The sequence below is a fragment of the Punica granatum genome, chromosome 4 (genome assembly GCF_007655135.1).
Source record: "Punica granatum isolate Tunisia-2019 chromosome 4, ASM765513v2, whole genome shotgun sequence".
NCBI classification, from domain to species: Eukaryota; Viridiplantae; Streptophyta; class Magnoliopsida; order Myrtales; family Lythraceae; genus Punica; species Punica granatum.
In genome coordinates, this window is record NC_045130.1 from 27,845,641 (window position 1) to 27,870,949 (window position 25,309).

At 36.5% G+C, this 25,309-nt stretch overlaps 1 protein-coding gene and 1 long non-coding RNA gene across 2 annotated transcripts; both read left to right on the forward strand.

The window, feature by feature from the left end:
• Positions 1 to 2,624: 2,624 nt before the first annotated feature.
• On the forward strand, positions 2,625 to 4,016 carry LOC116206010. Its single transcript, XR_004156617.1, has 2 exons — positions 2,625 to 2,787; positions 3,716 to 4,016. It is a non-coding gene; the product is annotated as an uncharacterized LOC116206010 (long non-coding RNA).
• Positions 4,017 to 11,123: 7,107 nt separating this feature from the next.
• Positions 11,124 to 13,328, forward strand: LOC116204266 (receptor-like protein 34). The gene has a single exon (XM_031536345.1). It carries the CDS (start codon positions 11,124 to 11,126, stop codon positions 13,326 to 13,328), a length of 2,205 nt encoding a protein of 734 aa, XP_031392205.1.
• Positions 13,329 to 25,309: the final 11,981 nt, after the last annotated feature.

Here is a 25,309-nt window from a genome sequence, read left to right on the forward strand (position 1 = left end):
AATTTACGTGTTTTATCATGAAAAAAAGTATTTCTTTCTCTAATTGATAATTTATATTATGTTGGCAATAAGAATGAGCAATATAGTTTGAGTACTTCTTGTGAAATTGACTAAAAGTATGTTGACCGAAATAGTTCGTGGATTTTCATTAAAAGAACTTTGCTGGCCAAAATTATATTAATAGTTAAATGTAAAAGATAAAAACAAAAAATAAATCAGAAACGGAAAAAGGAATGGGGAATGAAAACAGAAAGACTTGTAAATTGAAGGACACCTTTCCACCTAGCTAATCTCTTCAATTTTACCATTATCATCCTTTTCAACTTTTCTTTTTTCTTTTTTTTCTTTTTTCATAATAAAGTTATTGAGGGCCCTTCAACAATAAAGTCTGAGGGCGGTGAACATAACAAAACGGGATACAATGTCTACTTTCACCTAAACTGGGGAAATCTACCAAATAGGGGACCCTTGACAACATGGACAGTATAGGGGACACGATGCTTGCTTTCGCCAAAACTGATGAAGCATTGATTTCACTACCATACACAAGACCCCTTATTCTCCCCTCTCTCTTTTTATTTCTCCCATGTGTCAAACCCTCGTTATTTTGCTCTCACGGCACAACCTCGTCCCATGATCTATTATTTCTTTTTCAAATTTTATCTCCATCTCCTACTCTGTATTTTCTCACTTTTATATATTATAATTAATAACTGAGTTTGTGGAGGGATTTGGCTTCTTTGGCCAATACGGTCAATGATGCTTAGGTTTTAGTGCGTGATTTTAATGTTCTTCGAGGCCTTGATGAAGCTAAGAGAGGCAGTTCAATTTAAAAAAAAAAAATCTCCTTATGGATGAATTTGATGAATGTCTCACGTCTCTATATTTGTTAGATCATCCGTTTGTGGGGTACAGACTAACATGGAGCAACAAAAGATCGGAGGGATGCCAGGTTAGGAAGTTGGATAGAGTCTTGGTAAATGGACACTGGTTGCAACAAGAATGGAGCTCAATTGTGGAATTCTAATCATAGTCCATCTATTGTTTATATCACAGGGTATCCAGACCCGCATACCTCTACGTAAGGCTTGAAATTCTTATATTTTCAATCGGGCATCCGAAAAATAATTTGGAATCACCATTGTGTTTAAAAAAATTCGAAAATCGATATTATATATTTTTTAGTCTCGAGTTTTGTGCCAGATTTTGAAATTCGAATTTGACGCGCGTAATGCCTGATAACGCCTCAAGTAGTTTTTTTCTGAAAAATGTCAAATTAAAGTAAAATTAAAAAAAATGCCCCTAGTTCAAAAGCCGTGAATGCTTGGGCAATTAATCAAAACACTTCCATCCGATAGGTGACAAAATGACGATTTTGCCCCTCCTCCATGGAATCATGCTAAGTCGTCGGTTTTATATTCTTATCGTGCTGCGATACTCTGCGCCTTGCTCCCCGACTGTCCGATTCACATGGCTGACCCGACTATGAATCATAACCCGAGGTTTACTGGGCCTTCTTCTGTTATGCTTTTCGGGTTGCGGCCAAGGTTGCTATTGATATTCTCTCTTGGAGCCGAAGGACAAAACGAGGTGCTGACAATCACGATAAAGTTCGAACCAAAGAAATGATCAAATCAATTCGTTCACTGATCTAGTCTAAGCAACAAAATCAGAGCAATATGATTCTCATAGACAAGCATCAAATAATTACAAATCAGACCAAGAATGACACAAAGCAATGGTCGGAACGGCAGCTTGGGATTAGTCTCGAAAGGAGTAGCGCTCGAAAAAGGAGCATGGGAAGTCGTAGCGGCCAACGGCAACGCAGCAACTATCATCGTGGGCAAGAGCAGTAAAGTAGAGAAGTAGCGGTCACTGAGGTGTGTGTTGCGGACTGTGGAGCAACACAAAAACGAAGGGAGCTTGGGGAATCTCTACCAGATGAGGTTGTCGAAGGAGATCTACCATGTGAGGGGACGGGAAGCTTTGCTGTTAGAGGGGGAGGGGTTCAAGGTTTGGGAATGCTCCGTTCTTGTGGGGGTGAGGAGTGATTGACTTATGAGTAGTGAGTGTGCTAAGGTTTTTTCTCCGATTTGATATATTAACATTATATATATATATATATATATATATATATATATATTGATTATTCTGATTTCGGCTCTGGTTCTGGGTACCATGTATGGTGGAACCGGAACCGAAACCGGTTTTCACCTGTTCCTCACAATGCTACATGGACCCTACACTATTTTTCTCAAGATTAGGTTCCAAATGGTTCCGGGTATATCTGATACCCATGCGCATCCCTATTCCGCCTACCCCAAAGGGCATGTTTGGTTCGCAGGATTTGATCATGAACACATTACATATTCCGCGGGGAATACACAATCCGACATTTGGTTCGCAGGTCATGCGGAATACTTATTCCGAATGGGCCAATAATCCGGCTTTCACCCAGATTGAGGAAGCCTCACGTGAATATCCGAATTAGCTAAGGAGCATCCGGAATTGACGCTAAAAAGACTAAAATGCCCTCAGCATTGTTCATTAATTTCAAAACGTGCCATCGTTCTATCCCAGCAAATTCGACCCAGACGACTCCTCAGCAAAGAACTTTAGCGACTCCTCTGTCGAAGAACTCCACTCCGACAGCAACTCCTCCATCGAAGCTCGGCGGCTCAACGCCTCAACGACGACATTCCTCTCGGCGACTCCACTCCGCAAGTCCCCGGTCGCTCGCCACCCACTTCCCCGCTTGAAGCAGCTGATCTCCCGCACTCTACCGAGGTAACATGCTCGATTTTTACCCCTCAAATTCGTTATAATTAGGCTTCTCCTGCTGCTTATCAAGTCCAAGCTTTCAATTTTGATTCTAGGGTAGTCGATTATCAAGTTTTTAGGTTAGGGTTTTCGAATCAATTTTCCGGTTAGGGTCCTCGAATCAATTTTCAGGTTAGGGTTTTCGAATTTCCGATAGGTTTTGATTTGGTTTTGCCGTTTTAGGTTGTCTTGAAGGCATAGCTTCGATTTTGATTCTTCTAATGGGCAGATTTTGGGAAAAAAATTTCGATTTTTTCCAACCTCGAATACAACAATGTGGGGAAAAATTTCGAAACATAGCAATGTGTTGTTGCTGACTAGTTTTCAATTCTCAGTTCGGGCAAGTAATTTTGAGGTTAGGATTTTCGAATTTCTTGTATGTTTTGAATCGGTTTGCGGCATAGCTTCGATTCCAAGTTTCTTCTGATAGGCATAGCTTCAGTTTAGCAGACTTAATAGTAACTGACTGAAAAAGGGTAGTAACTTGCTGATATTACATTATTAACTGACTAAGAATGGGTCATTAGAAGAGTTAATATTTAATAGAGGAATAAAACTTGTTGATTTACTGGTGTAAAATAAGAGGCTACATTGTAGCATGCAGACCAAGCCGGATCAGTCTAGACATCTCTTTCCCAATTCTTGAGGTGTTTATATGTGTTTGCTGATTGAACTGGGATATGTTGCGGTTGATTCAACTTGTACTGTGTGTGCTGATTGAGTTTGCTGATAGAAGGGGTGTTATGTGTTTGCTGATTCAATTAGGTATATGTGAGGTGTTTGTTGATTATGTTGTAGTGTTATCTCACATAATTTATATGAAAATACATGGGTTGTGACTGAGGCTCTTCCTGTACGAATCCATCTTGCAATTATGGATCGGTTGGGTTTGCAGAGTATCGCTTGGAAATGGTGCAGGATTTCCTTGCGAATCGCTAAAGCAAGACAACAAGGTTAATTTGTTCGTGGAGTTTTTTGGGAAATTGCTATTAGAGTAAAAATGAAATTGTAACTATATCGTATTTGGATTGGAGGTTGATATGTAACTATATTGTGTTTGGATGTACTGAGATGTTTATGTGTGTTTTCCACCTTCTATTGTTCATTATGTATTGCGTATGTCCTTTTGTTTTTGGGATGAACATTGTATTGTATCTGTTCCTCATCATGTTCACTCAAGAATGTACCTTTATGTATATTCTACGAAGTTGGAATGATCGGTTAAGAAAATAGTTAAAGACACGAGGATTCTATGCTCCTTTTCTTCACTTTCTCCGCATTATCGTTTTCAATTCAGCAGATTGTGAAAAAAATACCGCACACTCAATTATTTTTAGAAATTTAATTAAAATAATTAATTTTTAAATATTATGTACTTTCATATTATTTAAAATGTCTATTTTTTTATTAATTTTAAAAATAGATAATTATGCTTATTAAATTATTAAAATATTTACTTTTATTAAGAAAAACTATTTCCAGTAAGTTAATTAAAATAATTGATTTTCACAAATTATTTAATAATTTAATTTTTTTATTAAATAAAAAAATTCAGTTATAAATAGTATTTACTTTTAAATTATTTAAAATGTTTATTTTTTGTTAATTATAAAAATAGATAATTATGCTTATTAAATTATTAAAATATTTAATTTTATTAAGAAATTTTTTTAGTAATTTAATTAAAATATTTAATTTTAAAATATTATTTAGTTTTAAATTATTTAAAATTTTTATTTTTTATTAATTATAAAAATATATAATTATGCTTATTAAATTATTAAAATAATTACTCTTATTAAGAAAAACTATTTCTAGTAAGTTAATTAAAATAATTAATTTTCACAAATTATTAATAATTGATATTTTTTATTAATTAAAAATATTAAGTTGTAAATATTATTTACTTTTCAATTATTTAAAATGTTTATTTTTTAAATTATAATAATAGATAATTATGCTTATACATTATTAAAATAATTAATTTTATTAATAAACACAATTTTTAGTAATTTAATTAAAATTTTTAATTTTTAGAAATTATTTACTTTTACATTTTTTAAAATGTTTATTTTTTATTAATTATAAAAATTGTCATTAAAGTTATCTATTTATCTTATAAAACTCATTATATTTATATGAAGGGAATTTTTGTCTTTTTATCCTATACATGTTCTTTCTATTCTTTATTCAACTCAACCAAATATCAGAATTATAATTCTCAGTTTTTCTATTCTCTCCAACCAAATAAAAAAATTTCATCAGATTTTCTATTCTATTCTCTATCTATTCTAATCCTGCGAACAAAACGTAGCCAAAATGTTTGAAACACTCGTTTTCCTCCCAAGACTTTTCCTTTTGTCCCATGTAACTCCCTGCCCATGAGAAGTTTCCAACTCCTTCACTTTCGCCCCAAAACTTTTTTAATAAAATTCTACGGGCCCCACATTCCCTTTCCTCTCTATAAGTAGAGGGGCCTTGCACTTCATAAATGACTTTTTGGCACTACACACTTGGAGTTTTGCCAAGAAAGAGAGCCCGGTATACCAATTTACCGATAGTGAACTCTATTTAGCAAGTAAAAAAAAACGAGTTTGTCTTGATTCTCACTCCCGACACTTGTGCAACCTGAAATCAGCGAACAAAAGGTAGACCTCCTCATTGGGGCCCATTGCCCGGTGAGGATTCGAGCTTCATAGCTCGGGTCCGAACCTATCTTCCTCTTGTTCTTTCATTTCCAGCATTTTACTTCCCCACACTTTCTCTTCCCGCACTTTACATTACCACCATTTACTTTTCCACACTTTCTTCTTTCTTCTTTATGCCTAACCTCAACCTCACTTGGCAGGGCTGCTCGGCAAGGATCCGAGCTTCCTAGCTTGGGTCTGAACCCTTTATCTTCTTGTTCTTTCATTTCCCGCCCACATATATGCGTATACATACATAAATATCGCATTTTCTTTTTCCTCCCTTTACATTACCATCATTTACTTTCCCGCACTCTTTTCTTTCTTTTTTATGCTTCTTTTCTGTTTCTTCACTCCCCTTGGGACCCTCTGATACCGAGATTCGGTAAAGGAGAGAGGTCGGAGTTCCCCGAGAATTTTATTTCGTTAATTACACATTCTTTATGTATACTTATATTACGTCCTCATATAGATAAATGTATATATTTATACTACGTGTTTATACATATACTTATATAATGGTTATATTTTATATTTACGCCGTTATAATGGCCGTTTTAAGTTTAATTTTATTTTTTCATTTTAAGTCTCCTCTATCAAACCCGACCTAAGATAACCAATTAGTATCATGCATAGGGAACTCGATCTTTGTCTCTTTTCCATGATGGTTTTTGGGTTAACTTAGAAGGGAAGGGCGAACGATATTTGATGTTCATGATGTCCGATTTTTGTTCAAGTCACACGAAATGGATTAATCTACATAGGATCATAATAGGACGATTAATGACTGATCAAGCATGCTCACTTGGATTAATTGATAACGAAATTGCATGAAATTGAACCTTTAACTCGCAGCCATGTTAGGATAGTGGATTAAATCGGAAAATCACGCACACCCTGCTTTAAAAATCGAAAATGGATTATAGATATTCTATGTTTAGGCTCGGCCATGCATATGTTGGCACCCGATTCTTTAATTTTCTTCGATTTTGCCCCAAAATAGGATTCATGCTCTCTGTTATGTTTGCTGGAATGATGTCGAGTGGGATTAAGATCAACGGAAGGCAAATTGGTTTAATTGGATGTTAATTGGATGAATTAAGCTTAGAAAGTCGCGGCCACTTAGGATTAAACACGAAAGGGTTGCTTTGCCACACTTGGGTTAAGGAAAACGCAAAGGAAGAATCAGTGAAGTAGGGGTAAGGTGGCCGAAGGTGTCTTGCCCGTGTTCGGGTCAATTTGAAGATTAATCGGTCAATTGGAAGTCGAAATTGAATAATCATGTACACACGGCTCTAAATTCAAGGGATAAGGAATTAATCCAACACTTCGAATTTAATGAGTCTAGGATTAAATTGGAAGATTGAAGGTCTTGAGGGTAGGATCGTTAGGATCGGGAAATTAATCGAGATAAATCCATCATTTGGAATAATGTGGAATTAATTAAAGAAAATGGACAATTTTTGAAAATCGATTTAAGGAATCCAGGAAATGGAATGATCACTTTAATTCGATTTAATTCGCAAGTTAAGGAAAAACTCATCAAATGTGTTATATGATAATTTGAAGGTCATTCGATCTTGAGGTATTAGGATTTTTTTTTTTTAGATTTTTGGAAAATTTATAAATCATGTAAATCGGGATTCTTCAAAATTGGAATAATCGGAAGACACAAACCCGTAAATAAAATGGATAGACTTAGGAAAAGACTTAGGTTTTTCTAGGATAGGGGTATTAGACACATTTTCTATTTTTCGAACTCTACGTTCATTTTAGAGCCACTTGGCCTGATGAAAGCGCGTAAAGGATGTATGTATATGATTGTGCATATGTGGGTAGTGGCCCTTTCAATTTGTAATTTTATTTTTTTCATTATTTCTCGAAAATACTAATTCATGTAATAAACACTCTCGAGACTAATTAAAAGACTTTCAAGCTCGTTCAAGACCGTCGACCAAAATGCGCAAACAATTGGCCTTAAAGGTAAAATGGACAAGTTAGAGACTTAAACCGGCGGATGGGTACCAATTTGAGCGTACTTGTTTTACTCGTACGTAATAGGGTGCCCGAACTCAATCTCTAATTCAAGACCGACAATTAAATTTCTAGGTGGTTAGTATCTTGATCACTTAGAGGTTTAAATAGGTGGCTTACCGGCTTATAAAAATGGTTAGGTGACGACACTAAATCCCAGGTGCCAAGCTCCGATCACGTCTAAAATAAGCATCTCAAAGTCGGTTGGGAATTAAAAACTCCATTCCGATAATATCCAGAAGCACAATTGGGTTTCGACTAATCCAGTCAAGCTGGATCGGCCCACTAAGGGGTAAAGCTTTCACAACGTGGATTTTTTTCATTCACAAAATTCAAAACCGAAACCTTACTTAATTTGTCAAAACAACTCTTTGATAATAATTAATTCCGCATAATGCAGGTGTAACTGACTAGTTCATAATTAAGTCGAAACAAATAAACACAAAGACGTCTGTTAAATCTGCACCAACAGTGTATATGTCACTTGTAATTAAAAAAAATCTATTACTCAGTTGCCTTAGTCTACACTCCAAATATAAATAAACCTCCGTAGGGCAAAAAAAGTCAAAAAGGCGAAGAAAAATTCCAACCCTCCCCCCCCCCGGTCGATTGTTTGTTATCTCAAAGAAACGCTAATTTGAAGTGAGTTTAATCAAGAAGACTCAGGTGGGTCGACTCCATTACCATCCATCACCACAATTCCATATTATATCATCTCTAATATATGTAGTTCTATACTTATTAGTTCATTCACCTCTATGGTATTTAACATTGGTTCATTTATCCAACATTTGTTCATTTATCCAGTCGATCGCTTTCTCCCGTCACGTTTAAAAATATATTCATTCACCACCATTTGAGATGGAAAAATCAACTAGTCTTTCAGTCATCATCTAGTTGATACGAATTAATTGGATATACATACTATTTACATCAGAATGATTTTCCATGCATTCTAAAGCAGTAGGACCATCTGAAAGTGACAATATTTTGAATCTAAAGAGGAAGTAAAAATTTGGGAAGGGGAAAACAGAAAATATAAAAATAACAATTTCGCACCATAGTGCTAAAGCGAGAGGAAACTAACAATTATACAACATCCATGTACGGGAGCAAAACGATAAGGAAACCGCAATGCAAATATCCGTAAAAACAGTGTCGTAGTAAAGAAAAATAAATTTGGAGTAGCTAATCAAATTTTTGCATGTCCAATAGGTATATATGTCGTGAACATCGAGATTTAATGTTGAATAGTCAAGCTCATTGCCTTGGTCAGTCAATCACCGATGCAGCAAACCTCCATAAAGACAACATAAACAGAAAAGTCATAGAGCAGTCAATTTAAGAAAAAGCCACACCAAAACTGCCCTCATCACGCAGTTTGGTGGAAATTATTGAGGTTGCATGCATTGATGGATTTCCATCATAAATTATTAAGCAGTAGGACCACCTGATCAAGACGAAAGTAAAAGATTGTCGAGGGAGAATAATATATTATATCAAATACTATTACACAAATCCTCAAATTTTAAAAGTTTGAGATGTATTATATATGCAGATAAATCTGAAAAGTTAAAAAATAATAATTGGGTAGAAAACCACATTTTATCAAATAAAATTAATATAAGCTTCCGATAATTCAAAATTTGTGAGATCATCAATATTAGAAAAAATATTTTAAATTTTCCAAAAAACTTATTAAATAATATATAAAATTTTTAAAAATTTCAAAAATTCGAGAAAATTTCATTGAGTGATAGGTGCAATATCAAACCAAAGCCATAGCATTCTACTTTCATTTATACTAGAGAAAAAGCCTGCGCTTTGCCGCGGATAAATTTTATAAGTAATTATTGTGAGATTTTGAGAGGTCACAACCGTTTAATCTTGTTTTATACATCTATTATACTCCCCTCATGCGTGAGCTGGATTAGTTTGGAATTAATTGGGGGAGTAGGGTGGGGTGAGGGGGCAAAAGCATGTGCGACGTATCAAATTTGCTCTATGATATCATATTTTAAGAAGTCACAACCGCCTAATCTAAAAGTATAACCTTGTCAGATACGGTATGGTTTACATATCTATTACTCAATAAGTACACCTCAGACTTACATTTATAATACAATTCCATTTGAAATTATTATAATTTTCACCTTTATTATATTTGTAATATAATTTCATTTAATTTCTCTCATTATATTTGTGATTAAAGGCATACATTGTTCATCTTGTAAAACTATTTTGGTGATATAATATTTATATTCTCATACTTTAACTTCTCTTTCATGATTATTGCAAGGGTATAACTTTATGATGGAAAGACCTTAATTAATACAACTTTATTATTCATAATTGTGTCCAATTTTGTCTCTATATTTGAATTGGAAAATTATATCTAAATAAAATAAAATTATAAATGTAATATTAGAGGCATGAGGTAATATTAAGCTTTTAGGAGTCAAATTGAGGGAAAAAATGTAAGAAATTGAAAATAATATCAATGTTTAGAGAGTAAATTATAATAATAATAAAAAACGTTGAAAATAATCAAAGATAAAAGGAGGTAACTCATTCCATCCCACCGCAACTTAACTAACAAATTTTCATCATCAGTCAGTAAGTATTACCAACACGACGAGACCATGCGAGATATTTGGGTCTTCCCCTTCCCCTTCCTCTTCCTCTTCCTCTTCCTCTTCCTCCTCTCTTTCCTGATCATCTCACTCCAACTTGCATCTTCTGCTGTTGCTGTTCTCACCACATCATCCCAACATTATCTAAGCCATATCAATGAATGCGATGCTCAGCTTCAGTTCAGTAGTTCATTGACTGTCACAATAGATGCCTCCTATGATTATTGCGACGACCTGTCCAATATTACTTCATATCCAAAGACAGCGTCGTGGAAGAATGGCGCCGATTGCTGCTCGTGGGCTGGGGTCACTTGCCACCCAGTGGCAGCACATAGAGTGATCGGGCTCGACCTCGGTTGCAGTCAGCTCGAAGGTGCCCTCCATTCCAACAGCACCCCGTTTTTGCTCCCCAATCTTCGGCTGCTCAACCTCACCGATAACCATTTCTATAGCTCACAAGGAATTTCACCTAGGTTTGGTATCTTCACCAGAATGGCTCATCTGAATCTCTCTTATTCTCACTTCTCCGGGCCCATTCCACTAGAAATTTCTCACCTCTCCAGCCTAATTACACTCAATCTCTCAGACAACGTCGGTGACCTAACCATAGAAGATGACCGTAGTTTCAGATGGCTTACACATAATCTCACACGGTTGAGAGAACTTATTCTTGATGGTACTGACATGTCTAGACTTTCTCCTATGTCCCTAGCGAACTTCTCTTCTTCCGGCCTGACATCTTTGAGTCTTCAAAGCTGCAGTCTGAGTGGGATAGTTCCGATTGACATCTTCCATCTCCCAAACCTCCGCAGTCTCTCTTTTAAGTAATTATAATCTCACGGGCACTCTACCCCAGACAAAAAACTGGACCAGTCCGCTCGTCTCCTTGGATCTATTAGAGACAGAGTTCGGTGGGTTAATTCCTGCTTCAGTGGGGAATCTGACATCCATGACCATTTTGGACCTCGAGGGCACCAAATTTACTGGTTCGATCCCACTGACACTTGGAAACCTTGTCCACCTCACCCACTTGGACCTCGAGCATAACAATTTCAGAGGCACCATGGACTTTGAAATGTTTGTGAGGCTCAAAAATCTCCAGTACCTTTCCCTCAGAGAAAACAGTTACCTAAATGTATCGCTGCAAAGTGATGGCAACTGTTCCTTCCCTGTGCTCCGATATCTGGATCTATCAAATTGCAGCTTGACCAAATTCCCATACTTCTTGAGTTCTTCGGCTGAGCTGAAAGGGTTGGACCTCTCCACAAACATGATCAGTGGAGGGATTCCTGAATGGTTTTGGAGAGTAGGGAGGGACACATTGACATACTTGGACCTCTCAAGCAACAATTTTAATGGTCCGCTACCTGACCCTCCTCCTTCGATAGTGTACTTCGCTGCCTACAGTAACAATTTCTCTGGAGAGATCCCATCTTCAATCTGCCAAGCCAGTTCACTAGAAATCCTTGTTCTCTCAAACAACAGACTCAGCGGCACCATTCCGAGATGCGTAGGTAATTTAGAAAGCCACTCGCAGCTCGATGCCTCAAATAACAGTTTGACTGGAGAGATCCCACCTTCAGTGTGCCAGATGGGAAACTTAAGCCATCTCTACGTCTTGGATTTGAGCTACAATCTGTTAGAAGGTCCATTGCCACAATCTCTAGCAAACTGTACGAGCTTGCAGTGTTTAAATGTCAGTCACAATGCAATATCTGATACATTCCCGCGCTTGCTAAATGTTGTCTACGGGTTGGGTCTTGTAGCTTTACAGTCCAACAGGTTTCATGGAGCCATTGAAATTACCCTCCCTCCGCAAATTTCATACTTGAGCGTCTCCGATAATGAGTTTTCTCGACAGTTGCCAATCAATTTCCTTCTGAATTCAACTGCTTTCTTCGTTGACTTAGCCAATAACAATTTTGAAGGACTTCTCCTGATTCCATCACCATCCATCAATTACTATTTCATTTCAAACAATGAGTTCAGTGGAGACATTCCTTATCAGCTCTGCAACGCCAGTCAGCTAATGATCATCAACATGTCCAATAACTGCTTGACCGGCACCATTCGTCACTGTTTGATGAACTTTACGAACTTCCTATCTGTATTGGATCTACAAGGAAATCAATTTGTAGGTCGGATACCAGATATAATTTCCCCCCGAAACAACTTGGTCAGGACAATTCGCTTAGGTCAAAATCGACTCGGAGGGATGTTACCACAATCTTTGACACGTTTCAAGAATTTGGAAGTTTTGGATCTCGGTGAAAATGAGTTAGAGAGCCACTTCCCTTACTGGTTGGATACTCTTCCTCATCTGCAAGTTCTTATCCTAAGATCCAACATGTTTGGTGGACCCGTGGATAGTTCCAAGAGAACTAGTCATCCTTTCCCTCAGTTACTCATTTTGGACCTCTCTAACAACAGCTTTTCCAGTCGACTGCTAGCTGAGTACATTGCCAACTTAATAGCCATGAAGAATGAAGAGAGAGGTGGTTTACATTATATGGGTGACTCCTACTATGAAGATACCATTTCAGTGGTCATGAAAGGGGCGGAGTCGGTGCTGGTGAAAATTATGATTGTGTTTACAACCATCGACTTCTCAAGGAACTTCTTCGAAGGAGAGATCCCAGAATCAATCGGAGATCTGAAGGCACTCAAGGGACTCAACTTTTCTCACAACAATCTTACTGGCAGGATCCCTTCTTCTATGGGGAGTCTTACTAATTTTGAGTGGCTGGACCTATCCTCGAACAAGCTCAATGGGGAGATCCCCAAAGGATTGGCGGATCTTACGTCACTCTCCACCTTGAATCTCTCATATAAGCAGCTTGTGGGACCGATTCCTCATGGCCCGCGAATGGATACATTCAACCACCCCTTTGACGGGAATCCCGACCTGTGTGGTCCTCCATTGTCAAATCCACGTGACACTTTGGAGCAGTCACCACCGCATTCAACTTCCCCTGAAGAAGAAGAAGAAGAAGAAGGGCATTGGATGGAATGGAGGGCAGCGGCAATGGGCTGCGGATGTGGACTCATCTTCGGGATATTAGTAGGATACCTTATGCTGGAAACTGGGAGACTGAGATGGTTGTTGAGAATGGTTGAGAGGAAAGAGTGCGGGAAAATACAAAATACAAAATAATCAGGAGGAGCACCAGAGGCCAATGAGATGAGAGATCAGGCAAAAAAATAGTACGTGGAGGCTCCATCGAGCGGACTGACAATTTATCGGTGTGAAGTAGAAAGCTAAACAACTCTATACCATAAGCATTTTTATTTTTATTTTTGTTCTTATTTCGGGTTTGAAGTGGAATGGCAATACCAATGTGCGTTCTCAGCTGAATTTTAATCACAATACGGAATTGTCCCTTTTGTCTCAATAAATATATTGAAGAATCTGATCAAAATTAAAGCCATCCGATCCGAGTCCAAATGGAAATAAATTGCAGCAGATTGTAATAAACAACTGAACAAATGGAAGCCGATGATTACAATTTCGGTGCCACTTTATTGATCAATCTTTCTATATCATCTCACAAGATCTAGAGCCACATCGTGCTATGAATTCCATTAATTATAAATTGTTCAGAGTATTGCACTTCAGCATCGCCACAAGCTCCTCCTGCTCTGCCTTCCTCTGTTCCTACATTCTTTTGCACCATCATTAAACTCGAGAGCTCACATGATGAAAAATTTCTCGCATTCCACAGATAAGTCAGAATTTTCCGGATCAAAATGATCTGTGATACATGCAAAAACCTCTTTATACAATGGTATGTTAGATAAAGATAAAAATGAAGAAAGATTATTTATGGTTCATCAATCTCAGTTTTAGAAAGGACATGCAACAATATCAGAAAAAATTCTTCTCTTTTTCCAACTAAGTATACAGCGGTATGTTTGTAAGGATATAGAGAATTTTCTCAACTGTTAGTCAATTCCACCTTACCCCTAAGCAATGCTAATTTGACTCCACGGTAATCCATCTCTACAAGTTTACGGTCACAGTTCGTTCTAATACCAAACATTCATTCATTCATAATCACTTGAGATACTTTTGAGGAGCACTGCATCTACTGAGAACCCACCATTTCTTATCAAAATGACCTCGTGGAATAATGGGGCAAGATGCGATGCATTAAATATGGAGAATCGACTAGTATTCGACTTCGAGTCGTCAGTCAGCTAGGGATTAATTTTATGTGTGTTTATTGAGCTTACGGTGATTTCCAACTATTGAAAGTGATTTGACCATATTTGCAAGGAAAAGAAAAACAAAAAGCAGGAAAAATAATTTCTATCAGAGTTTATACAGCATGTCGTCAATATCAAGATTTTGTATGATAGTAATTCATTGCTGCTCGATGTAACAAACCTCCATAAAGAAAAATTCAGCCCGAAAATAAGTTCCATACGGATATATCAGTCTTCTTCTAACCCCTCGGAAAAGCTAATTAAGTGGCAGAATTAATATTTCTCAACTAGAGAAGTCTTGGGGCTGACTTGAGAATATCCATCACCACATATTTCTCGGTTATGAATTCTCTGGTTGTTGTGCCTACGATCGAGTTGATCATTAGTTCGTACGCGGGCACAGTCACCGCACTTTCTAGTTTGCATGTTTTAGCTTATCCAAATAACTCACCAATTCATAGACACAAGAGATGCCTGATCTGAACTTGAAGATCAGTACTTTGTGATCGCATGGTTGGATAATGGAACAACCGACTAGTCTTCAACTCAATATCAGCTACAAACGTAGAGCTGTAGAGGAGCTGCCAAGATAACTGTTCTCATACCCTTAGGGGAAGTAAAAAGGTATGGGAAGAGAAAAAACGTGGGTGAAAAGATAAATACCTGAAGTTCTTTTAAATTTCGAATTTTTTCTGTGTGCATTCTAGTAACCAGAAGCCCGATGGCCCCCTCTAATCTAGTTAAGCCAGAAACATATTTTATGAGTTTTAATTTTCATAAAATTAATAAGTTGTGAATTTTTAATTTTTTAATTAAAATATATGCTTTTTTATGACATGTTGTATCTACAAAGTATAATAAGTATCAATTTTCTTAGTTTCAAATTTCTGTATTATTACTGAAAATTATTAACCATTTATTTTTAACTAATATTTTTCAATAAAACATTGTTGTCTACATTTTTTTTTGAATTTTTCATGTTTATTTGCATAACATATTTGGAGTTTTTTTTTTTCAATTTTTCAATTAAATAGATTTTACTGCATTGAATTTGCTTCCTCGAGTATCGAGCAGAATTTTTTTCATATTTTTCTCCTATTTTCATAATTATTTAAAAATTCAATTTTACAAATAAACAAAACTGAGAACATGTGATAATCTACATAATTTTTTTAAGATTTTAATTCTTCAAATAAATATTACCTAAACCGGATGCACACAAATGAAAGCAGGTTCAAAGGATAGCCAAACCATCATTTACATGAGTAAGTAGGCTAGCATCCTCTAATCTATTCCATTTTACCCAAAACTAGACATTGTACTCCATTTATCTACCAAAAGATCAATAGAATTGTCCAAATTTTCAATAGCTCGATCGTTCATTTTCATCCATATAAGCCAAAAAGGAAATATACGGATCATTCTGATGACTTTATTTCCCTTTTTATTGCCTGACAAGCCCATAGTTCTACATTAACTAAAGATTTGGGTGCCCACTAAATTCCCAAGGAGAGTGTAAATTGTAGCCTAACATCGACTAGACTAAGAAAAACATCTAGTAACTAAAATCATTACTCGTTTTTTCATATTGTCAAGTGTCAAATCCTCTCTAAAACAACCTCCAATACAAAAAAAAAACTCACTCTTAAAAGGACATGGGCTCTCCATATCATTTTCAACGGATTGTCGCCTTTTGGGTCTTTGAGAAAGCAAAATAATAGGATTTCATAGAAAAATCCTTTAAAAACATCTTCCTTCCACAAAAGAGTATCATGACCTGCACCATTAAACTCGAGCCAATACAAAAAAAAAAAAGAGCACTAACACTTTAGCTTCCCAAGACAATGCATATCTCGAGATAGTTCGATATTCCACGTACCACCAACATGTGAGAAGGAAAAATAATCATTAGTAGCCGCATCTTTGTTTGTTTCTAGCTAAGTTGAACAGCAGGAAATAGAACTCTTAATGGGATCTTCCAGCACCATTTATCCTCCCAAAACAATGTCTTTAATTCATCACCCAATTTGATTTAAGTGTGAGTCACAAATTGATCCCAAGCCTCTCTACACTCTCTTTGATTAAGTGCTTAATTTTTTAATTTGCAATTTTTCTTTTTACACTTATCATTAAGTTAAAATAGACGCATACTAAGACATCCGTTAAATTTGCCTACATTGTATATTCACTTGTAATTAGAAGAATCTATTAGCCAGTTGCCTTAGTCTGCAATATATATTCACTTTCCAGGAATTCTAACATGACTCTGAATCAAGGTGACACTTGGAATATTAATTCAAGCGTTTAGTATTTTGGTTCAATTATTTTGTACTTTTACTATATGTTGATAAATTATACCAAATATTAAATATTTGAACTAAAATACTAAACACTTAAACACTTAACTGAAAGTAAAAGTAATAAATACTTGTACTAATCACAGTACTAAAAGTACTAGGTACTTGAACTGAAATCCTAAACACTTGAACTAAAAGTACTAATACATGCTACCGCGACTTCAAATCATGCTACAAAGACCCTCACTTGTAATTAGAAAATCTATTAGTCCTTGAATCATTGCCTAGCTCGAAATTAATTGTGTACTTACTAATTAGGTTAGATTGATTTTCTATGCATCCAAAAGCAGTAGGACCATCTGAAAGTGACACAGCCTACAGTATAACTGCAGAGTAAGTACAAATTTGAGAAGGAAAAAAAGGGGAAAGGTTGAAGTAATAGTTATATGTTACTTGTCAACGTTCTACACCTCAAGGAAAGCAATAGTTATAGCAGATGATGGCAATTTATAATATGACTCGGGGTCATGGAGACGCGTGGATCCTGACCTCAGATGCGCGCATATATGCGGGACCCACGCCCATCCAGGGGCAGAACCATTAAGGCTCCAGGGGGCACTTTTTTATTTGTTGGAGATTTTACATATAAATTTATAAAATTTTCAACTTTTGCCCCTAAAAAAAATCATTGCCCCCTGAATTATTTTAGCATTTGACTTTTTTTTCAAAACTTTTAATTTGCCCCCTTAATCTTATTTTTGGCTCCGCCCCTGCGCCCATCCGACGTGGGAGAGTCTCGTGTTACCGTGACCCCAAGTCACCGTAAACATACTCCAGATGATGAGAAAATCAGCCTCGTATAAGAATAGTGGAGTAGTAAAGGAAAGAAATTGGGAATTGCCAATCGCTTCTTGGCATGTAGTATTGTACATGAAAAGGTAACACATACAAGAGCAAGTATATATATATAGTGAATAGCAAGGTTTAATCTAGAATAGTCAGTTCATTGCCTGGGTCAGTCAATCCCCACTATAACAAACGTCCTCCATAAAGACAAAGTCAATCGAAAAGTCAATCATGTAAGCCAATTTGAGAAAAAAGAAACACCAAAGATCCTTTTAGTTTCGAATTAAAATTATAAAAATTTTAATTTTAATTTTAACTCAACACACTATATAATAAAAATACATATTTTTTAAATAAAAAATGTTAATTTTAACTTTAACTTAACACATTATACAATCATTTGTTCTTTTTCACTATCAAAATTAAAATTATTTTAACTTCGAAATCAAACGCATCACAATTGTCCTCATGCATCTCGGTGGAAATTGCATATTATTTAGTTGTAGCATGTGCAAGTATGTTATAGAGGCTGCCTACATTGATTGACTTCCATCGTAAAAAGCCGGACCACCTGATCAGGAGGAAGTAAAAGTCCGAGGGAAAAACTATTATGGATGATATGATGATAAAGTCGTCTTTACATCACATCAAATCAAATCAAATTTATATTTTTATTCTATTCATATTTACATTTATTATTATTTTATATAATGAAAACAGGTTATGAATCCTTTTTCACGAGGATCGGACACATAGTAAAATTTGTTAAAGTGTGAATCTTGATATGTGAAAGTTTAATTAGGCTACGATTAATTTAATCGAATTAGATCGATTCATTAAAGAGTAAAACTTTCACAGTGTGAATTTTGTCATTTTTTTAATTTTTGAATTCATAAAAAAAGACATCAACCTTTTTTGTTTTTCTATTCTTATTTTTTTTACTTTTTTTTCTATTGTTCAAGTTTTGTTCCATTATTTATGACGACCTTCGCTCTACAAGCGGGTAATTAAGATTGGCGAATAGGCCCTCTTCATGAGGGACAAACAAGTGCTTTTATTTAGCATTTTCTAGGGGTGTGTACGGATATCGGATATATCCGGAATTGATCAGAATCTAGCCGTTAGGGTAGGGTCTAGGTAGCTCATATTAAAAATAAGGTAAGGTCCGAGTATTAAAATAAGGAACCGGTGATAACCGATTCTGATTCCGGTTCATGCATATAGAGTATCCAGAACCGGAATTGAAATCGATACTCGGATCCGGATAATAATTTCATTATATTATAGATGAGACATTTTTTAATTTATTTAGTTTGACAAAAAAATTTATAGGTTCTAACAAGATACTCAGAACCTGTGATATAATACATGCTCTAGGTAGGTTTTGATTTCAAGACTCAATAGGGTATGGTCCGATTTCAAAATCTTGAAATATGTCCCTTATTAGGTAGGGTCCGAATATCGTGAAAAAAAAAAGCATGATATCAGGACCGCACACCCCTAGCTAGCTCAGTATCCTTTATTTCAGATCTTCCCAAATTTCATGTTCCTAGCTTGCCTCCAAATTTCTTGGCTGCTGATATTTTAAATGCGGAAATCAGGGATGCTTTAGGTCGTTTGGTTTCATAGTAGGATTTTAAAATTAGATTTTGATTTTGATTTTGAGTGGTATAAATGGAGCCCACCTTTGACTTTGTATGTGTTATGTTGTTTTGTTGTGGAAAAAAGTGATATAAATAGGACCCACTCTTTGACTTTGTATGAATTATTTTGTTTTGTAGTGGGTAGAGTTAAGTTAGAATTGTGATTCTAAAATATCATCTTGAAACCAAACAGGCCCTTATTTTCGATGGATGGTTCTAAAGCTCCGGGACCTGATGGGTATAATTCTCATTTTTATAGATCTTTCTGGTCCGCCGTAGAAGATGATTTTATGGCTGCTTTGCATTATTTCTTCGACACCGGGAGGATTACTCGAGAGGTCAATTCAACCATTATCACATTAGTGCTTAGAAAAGATAATGCAGATAAAATGAAGGATTTCAGACCCATATCTTGCCGGAATACCTTTTTCAAGTATATCATCAAGGTTATTGCTAATAGGTTGAAGAAGGTGCTCCCAATGGTGATTAGTCCAAATCAGGATGCATTTATGAAGGGCAGGAAAATTGTGGACAATGTTCTGTTAGCACATCAATTGGTGAAGAATTATCACAGGGCCTCTCTTTCTCCCACATGTGCTATAAAAGTTGATTTGATGAAAACTTTTGATTCTCTTGACTGGAATTTCTTATTGAATACTTTAGAGGCCATGAGATTTACAGGCAGGTTTATCGAATGGATTCGAGCTTGCATTGCTTCTCTTTTCTTCTCGATTGCAGTCGATTTTCAGCTAGTTCAGCATGGGAGCACCTTCATGCTAGAGAGGCCAAGGCATGTTGGATAAGAGCAATATGGTCTCCGTGGAATATCCCCCGAGCTTCATCTATATGTTGGCTGGCTCTCCAAGATAAGCTGCTCATAAAAGCGAGGCTGCTGCTTTAGGGTCTTTCTATATCCTCCTCTAAGTGTGAGAACTGTGGCTGAGAAATTGAAACCGGGGAGCACTTGTTTTTCACGTGTGTTGATACTCAAGCTCTTTAGAAAAGTGTGCTTAGTAGATTTGGTGTGCGGAAAAAAGTGAAGGACTGACATTCGGAGGTTGCATGGGTTAATCTATTCCGACATAGGAATTGGATTCCATCATCCTTCGCTTGACATGGTCATGTTATATTTACCAGGTGCGGCGGGATCGTAATCTCCGAGTTTTTTAAAAGAAGATCAGCTCGATTGTATCTCTTTTGCAGCATATAGTGGGCCTTTTCTATAGTTTAGAGTGCATTCTATTCTTAATCTGAGACTAAGCTTGGGAGCTCGATTGTATCTCTTTTGCAGCATATAATTTTTCTATAGTTTAGGGTGCATTCTATTCTTAATCTGAGACTAAGCTTGGGACCCCACTAGCAAATAGTGGGCCTTCTAAAGCTCTTTTTTTTTATTATATATAAAGAATACACGTCAATCTAATAGAGAAAGGGAAGACGAACAAAAAAACAAAGGAAATCCCATTGATAAAACCGCAGGTCCAGTTTTTTTTACTTCGTTTAGTTTGGGAGTCGCGATTTAAAATTTTAACTTTAACTTTAACTCAATACACTATACAGTAAAATATATTTTTCCAAAGTCAAACTGGCGGGTCCCATATATTATTCAATATATAATCTCATACACTACCCAATACACTACACAACAAAACTAGTGGGGTCCACAAACCCTATATTTATTTTTGTCTTTTTTCACAATCAAAATCAAAGTTACAAATTCAAAACTTTCAACTCTGAAATCAAACGCATTCTTTAAGTTTCAGGTTGAGATGTATATCGTCATTATAACCCTCCTTCTTCCTTTTTTTAATAAGCTTTCATTTTATTTTCCTTTTATATTACAAGGAAAACACCATATTTAATAAGTGATAGGAAAGGCACCAAAGGAAACCCACATATTTAATAAGCGATAGGAAAGGGAACAGAGGAGTACAGTAAGTCCTAGGGGCGCAAGGAAAAATTAGAAACTCAAAACTATTTATTTTTTTTTCAAATGATGTTTGGGCAGTTTTTTAGGCTTAACCAAAAAAAAAATGGGCCGCAGAAGTTGAGTCCTGAAATAAAATCCTAACTGGAGCTGAACTTGATCTGAGTTTGTAATTATTACGTATTTATGTTTCATACATTCTTACTAGTTTTCTAGTCGTGTGGTGCACAAATTTTCTTTATATATTTATTAACTTAACTTTAGATTGCTCCAGAGATAAGTTTTGTATATTAATTTAATCGAAACTAGTCACGTACCCATGGACGTCAATTTTACTGAAATATCATTAACCCGTTCTATATAATTTTTGTAAGTATTTATTGATAAACTTCACATTCTATGCAAATTAAATTATATATTTGCATTTTTCTAAAAAATAATTATTCGAATTATTAAATTTTCATTGGTTTATACGGAAATGAGCCATATACACTTAAAAGTTCAAACTGATAAGTGTTAGTACCCAAATCTAATATAACCTCATGATTATTCTTTCATTTTTTGCAATGTAGGACTATAATTCCTAATATTTGTCATCATGTGCAACGTATGGTCTATTTCTGCCTACACGTTCTCACGTGCCCTCAAACACCCGCCCTCAATAACTGACCTAGAGCCGGGCTCATCTTCCGTACTCGGGCGAGGAGTGACTAACACGAGACACTCTTTTGACTGCTCTCGATATTGGATCGGCATAGTGTAAGCCCATATGAGTACGCAGAAGCGTAATCTGTTTTGATACTATATTAAATTTTCATGGACTTTTACGGACATGGGTCTATATTCACTTAAAAACTCAAGCTGATAAATATTGGTACCCAAGTCTTATCTAACATCATGGTTATTCTTTTATTTTTTTTTAATGTGGACTATAATTCCCAACACAAATATTAAAAAACAAAAATCTAAAAAATCATACAAATTAATGACAGGGAGAAAAAAATAGGAGAGCAATATGAATAAGGCTTTCGAGAATCGTAAATAATTAGTGGGAGAAGAGTCAGAGGAAGAAAAGAATCAAAGATGACTTAATGGAAGAAGAAATATATTTAATAGGATAAATAGCTTACGTGACAATTCCTCCTCGTAGGAAAAAAGCTTTACGTGGTAGTTTCTCCTCGTACAAATAGAAGACCGTCATGTAAGAGTAGTTCGAATTATACATTCTAAAACTTGAGATTCATTAATTAAAAAAAACAAAGACTAATAATTTAAGAAAGAAAAATGAAATGCACTCCCAATCATCAATAAAATGAGCTCCTCAAATTGACCCAAAGTTCTTTCCGATGGGCTTTGACGTGTCTGACAATCACCAATGTTAAGTTTTTAAGAGCAAGCTGTTAGACTCTCCAAAGGTCAAGATTTATATTCAATAAAAAAAAGGTAAAGACATGCCATTTCATTTTACCATTAACCATTAGAGCAAGTCCAATAAGAGTGCCCTCTCGGGGACCTTCGCCCACGTGGCGGCTCAAGGTTCCCGGCCTCAGCCCCACCCCCATTAGAGGGATCATTGGGAGAGGGCGCTATCTCTCTGTCGAGGGATGGTGCCTTGTGGGTGCCCATCCAATAGCCGGACGCAAGCTACGTGACATGCTGCTGTCGGACTTTTTATTTATTTAATTTTTTTAAAGCGTGGCTCTTTTGCTCTTGTGGAGCTTGCAGTACACATAAAAGATGAACCACAGTCTCAACGAGTTGGATGTGATTTGGGGTAGGAGCGATGATGAAGTATTTGCATATGTCCACCACGTCCTTGTACATGGGACAGCGAAGCCCCGCAGGGACATGGTCTACCCAAATCACCATTTCCCCTTCTCGAGGGTTGTCAAGGGTACGCCCAGGGTGAGGAAAGTAGGGACCCTCCATCACTGCCGCTTGGAAGGTCTCCTTGATAATATGGTTGACGGAGAAGACGTCGGTCGTACCTCCACCGGTCTTTGGAGTGGAGCTCCCCGTTCCTGCTGCTGATGCAGATCGGCCCTCCTTGGAAGTGATCGCACCTTGCTTGCTTGTCATTGATTTGGTGGAAGTGATTTTGAAAGGAAGAAGAGAGAGTGAAAGGTTCGTCGGAGTGTCGGTCAGAGAAGGAAATATGGAAACGGAGAGGCAGAGCTTCAGTATTAGTAAGTGATTTCCTCTGTTAACGGAAAAGGCTTTTATAGGCAGACGAAGAAGATCAAAGACAAAGGGGTGGCGGTGACGTTACTGTTACAATCCTAATCATGACCCTCTAACACTCCGCGATGGTGAAGCGACGCGTGATCTAAAGGCTCAGGTGGCTAGTCTGGTCTAATGTCTAGGGGGCACGAGGGGAATTTCAAGCAGATTGACCCTCAGCTGACTGTTAAATTAAACTGGATCCGACGGAGGCAAGACTCGTGAAGTTTGCTTTTCCGTGGGGCGTGCTTCCCAATTCATCGAGCAACATGTAACGATAACTTCCTCGACCACGCGCGATGCACGTGCCTGAGTAGGGGGCAACGTTGGGGACCGGGCTTTGGGCCTGACCAGATTAGGCCCATGAGCACGATTAAGCCAAGCGAAGCCCATCGAGGTAACGAGCGACGCTGGCCTAGGTCCATCACACGAAACCCACTTGATCGAATTGGGTGGATTACTTATGAGTCAAGTGACCTCGGGTATCTTCCCTATTTTACCGAGATATGGTGATCAAGTAAATTGGACAATATTTCTGAATGTGGTAACATAATATATCCAAAAACTCTATAAATATGTTATTCATGCCTAGGGTTAGGCTAATTGTCACTTTGCACTTCTTTCTCGCGCACGTAAGACTCGATCCGACTTGAGTGTTAGAAAGGAAAATCGGGATATCGCCCCCCTATTTCCCCTTGTGCAAACACTGGACTCGATGTTTGTGGTTCGTGGATTCGCCATCAATCGTTTGCACTTGATTTGCTCGTGGTCGTGACCTAATTTTCTAGATCCCAACACAAACCATAGGCCAAAAAACTAGTAATATAAATGAGTCTTTTATATTATTTTAGAAATTATTTCACTAATTTCCTGCCATTAATGACATACCATTTATTATATGAAGAGACAATTTTACATATATATATATAATAATAATAATAATAATAATAATGTATATAGATTATAATTTTATTTTATATTTTTTTCTCTAGAATAATTTGATAAGTGCTTTCGATTATTTAGGGTGTGTTTGTTTTCGAAAAAATGTTCAACTCAACTCAACTCAACTCCACTTATTTTCAATTCAACATCATAATCATTACTTTTTTTATTTTTAAAATTTTTTTAACCATTCAATTCAATTTTTAATATTAAATTCTCTCAACTATTCATTACTTTTTCACAATTCAACAACACAATCATTACTTAATCATTATTTTCTCTCAATTATTTATTATTTTTTCACACTTTTTCTCATAATTCAACCATACAATCATTACAAACCAATTAAAATCAAAACTCAACTCAACTCAACTCTCAATCCAAACGCACTCTTAATTATTTGATTTATCTATCTATGTTCATTTTATTTGGCATGAAAATGGTTATATATGTGACATGGTATAGTTTTGGGCGGATGGTATTGTGTTGGACTTGTTTATATGTTATCATTGTAAGTCGAGATAGCACGGCCTGATTCAACAATTTTGTTTCATATTATTTAAGGAAAAGTGCTCCATATAGCACAGTTTTTATATTATTTTCACTTCCTAGTACGTTTTTAAAAATTGTCACGATCTAGCACGAATAACCATTTTATTCCCATATCTAGCACACCGTTAAACTCCTTCTTCCTCCTCCTCCTCCTCCTCCTCCTCCTTCACGACTTAAACGTAGAAGCAGAGATATCAAGAAGGAAGAAGATGCCGCCGAAGTCAAGAAAATAATGATGAAGATGGTCACGGAGATTGCTGGTTGCTTGAGGCGTGAAGGGAGCAGCAACATGTAACGATAACTTCCTCGACCACGCGCGATGCACGTGCCTGAGTAGGGAGCAACGTTGGGGACCGGGCTTTGGGCCTGACCAGATTAGGCCCATGAGCACAATTAAGCCCAGCGAAGCCCATCGAGGTAACGAGCGACGCTGGCCTAGGTCCATCACACGAAATCCACTTGATCGAATTGGGTGGATTACTTATGAGTCAAGTGACCTCGG